General features: G+C 40.9%; 1 protein-coding gene across 1 annotated transcript; it reads left to right on the forward strand.

Moving 5' to 3' along the window:
* Positions 1–1,950: 1,950 nt before the first annotated feature.
* LOC143925225 (taste receptor type 2 member 40-like) lies at positions 1,951–2,853 on the forward strand. Its single transcript, XM_077449820.1, has one exon. The coding sequence runs from the start codon at positions 1,951–1,953 to the stop codon at positions 2,851–2,853; it is 903 nt and encodes a 300-aa protein (XP_077305946.1).
* Positions 2,854–3,192: the final 339 nt, after the last annotated feature.

The following is a 3,192-nucleotide window of genomic DNA, read 5'->3' on the forward strand; positions in this document are numbered from 1 at the left end:
AGACTTTTGGGACAACATTCTGTGGAGCGATGAGACAAAAGTGGAACTCTTTGGAAGGTGTGTGTCCAAGTATATCTGGCGTAGAAGGAACACTGCATTTCATAAAAAGAACATTATACCAACAGTAAAATATGGTGGTGGTAGTGTGATGGTCTGGGGCTGTTTTGCTGCTTCAGGACCTGGAAGACTTGCCGTGATAAAAGGAACTATGAATTCTGCTGTCTACCAAGAGATCCTGAAGGAGAATGTCCGACCATCTGTTCGTGTACTCAAGCTGAAACGAACTTGGGTTCTGCAGCAGGACAATGATCCTAAACACACCAGCAAGTCCACCACCGAATGGCTGAAGAAAAACAAAATGAAGACTTTGGAGTGGCCTAGCCAAAGTCCTGACCTGAATCCTATTGAGATGTTGTGGTATGACTTTAAAAAGGCCGTTCATGCTCGAAAACCCTCTAATGTAACTGAATTAGGACAATTCTGCAAAGATGAGTGGGCCAAAATTCCTCCAGGACGCTGTAAAAGCCTCATTGCACGTTATCGCAAACGCTTGGTTGCAGTTGTTGCTGCTAAGGGTGGCCCAACCAGTTATTAGGTTTAGGGGGCAATCACTTTTTCACACAGGGCCATGATGGTTTGGATTTTTTTTTCACCTTTAATAATAAACACCTTCATTTACAAATTGCATTTTGTGTTTACTTGTGTTGTCCTTGACTATTGTTTAAATTGGTTTGATGTTCCCAAACACTTAAGTGTGACAAACATGCAAAGGAACAGGAAATGAGGAAGGGGGCAAACACTTTTTCACACCACTGTATAACATTAAAACCGCAAGCAGTTTTAAATTACGTTATTTCCGTTTAATGTCATTTTGTGCAGGGACAGTTCTAAATACGGGAAACACGTGGCACTTCACAGGCATACTACAGACACCCCCAGGCACCATATTTAAAGGAATATTTCACTTTTTTTTCACTTTAATCGTCATTAAAATCAGTGCTCCCGCCAAAACGGCCATTTTTAAAAACATTTTAGGCATTGACCCATGTCCCCTGGGGCAGGAGCCAGGTCCCCAAACCCTTTTTAGGACAGTATCTTGCATATTAGCCGTTAAAATTAGCACTTTTCATTTCGAACATTCGAGTCCCATAGACTTCAATGGGGTTCTAAAGTTTGTACGAATTTGGGGTCCGTTCGAAAGTTCTGGTGCGAACTGAGCCGGGGGGTGTTCGGCTCATCCCTATTCATATATAATGCCACCATGCTTTATTCCCAAAATATAGTTTTAGTGTAGAGATAGGAGAGACTATGTTCACTGTAAACTGGAAGATCAATTGTCATAGTACTGAGTGTATATTATAGTCATAGTACTGAGTGTATATTATAGTCATAGTACTGAGTGTATATTATAGTCATAGTGCTGAGTGTATATAATAGTCATAGTACTGAGTGTATATTATAGTCATAGTGCTGAGTGTATATAATAGTCATAGTGCTGAGTGTATATAATAGTCATAGTGCTGAGTGTATATAATAGTCATAGTGCTGAGCGTATATAATAGTCATAGTACTGAGTGTATATAATAGTCATAGTACTGAGTGTATATAATAGTCATAGTGCTGAGTGTATATAATAATCATAGTGCTGAGTGTATATAATAGTCATAGTGCTGAGTGTATATAATATTCAATAAGAAACATAAAGCTGCCAGTTCTGAATTGGTTAATTATTTCAGTATAATGGAAATGAGTCAGAGATTGTATTACACGGGTTTGCTCTGTACTTTAGATGTCGGCATTGCAATGAAATCCATCACATTTATGCAAAGTCAATCATGAGACGGATCTCTGAAGGCTTTTTCCATAATTACAACTCTAAATATATCATTCTGTCTGCTATCACTGGACGTGTCCCGTCATCTCTGTCCGGAGATCACACCAAACCTCAGCATGATGTCCCTGGAATTATCTACTTTGATCTCTTCAGTCTTGGGACTCGGCTTGGCAATCCCTTCTTACACTTGTATTGTGATGGGTAACCTGGACATCATCAGAAAGAAAGGGAAGTTGAGTCCCACCGATGTGATCTTTCTGGCTAAGGGGATTGTGAATCTTCTCCTCCAGTGTGTGATGAGTATAGAGGGAATGATCTTCGTCTTGTCTCTGGAAACCTTTAATATTAAACAAGTATTTGTATTTATGAGCACATCAATTTACTTCCTAATCTATTACAACTTCTGGTTGACCTTCTGGCTCTCGGCTCATTACTGTACCACCATCACCAATCTCAGCTATGGGTTCTTCATCTGGTTAAAGAGAATTGTGTCCAATTTCCTGAGTCACCTTCTATTCCTGACAGCACTTGGGGTGTTCATTGTGAGTGTCCCGTGGTTCCGGGCTGTCAATGCAGAAAGTATCCAGTCTACTGAGAACAGCACCGAAGCCTCTGGTAACAGGTTCAGTATCAGTCTTTCCTATCTTGTTCCTATGACTGTCCTAGGCATCATTCTTCCATTCTGCCTTAGTCTTCTGTGCCTGGTCCTCACTTCCTCCTTTCTTCTCAGACACGTCTGGAGGGTGAAGAATAACGACTCTGGATCAACACGTCCAAATCTTCAGGCTCATGTCACTGCACTGAGGACAATCTTCTTCTTACTTCTCATTCTCACATTCTTCTGCGGGTATCAAGTGATGACTTTTCTTCCACGTTCCTCACTGTCAATAGTTTTTTGGAATTTACAAATATTATCTCCATCGGTGGAGGCCGCCGTCATCTTCCAGGCCAGCAACAAGCTGAGAAGGATCATTCTGAGAAGATTCTGGACCAGAAGCTGGAGGAACACAGAGACTTAACATGTGGAGAACGCTTAGCTTGAGACTCTAAATATATACTATAGACATTTAGTGTGATAGAGATCAATGTAAAATGTTTCCTAAGTCATAGCATTTTGTTTTGTATGGAGTGTGGAAGGGTTATACCTCCTGTTATATTTTAATAGCTGTCTGTGTTCCTTACTTGGGTCTTTCACCTTCTCGGTTTGTCCCGGTTAGAGATGGGCTGCACACTCCCCTGTTCGGTTCACAGCAGAACTCCCGAACAGGGGAAAAGTTTGACCCCCAACCGCAAACTCCATTGAATTCTATGGGAGCAAAACATGAGAGATCAAAAGTCCCCATTTTAAAGGCTTATAT

Source organism: Lithobates pipiens, unplaced genomic scaffold, assembly GCF_037356315.1.
Source record: "Lithobates pipiens isolate NorthernLeopardFrog02 unplaced genomic scaffold, aLitPip1_a1.2 Scaffold_22, whole genome shotgun sequence".
NCBI classification, from domain to species: Eukaryota; Metazoa; Chordata; class Amphibia; order Anura; family Ranidae; genus Lithobates; species Lithobates pipiens.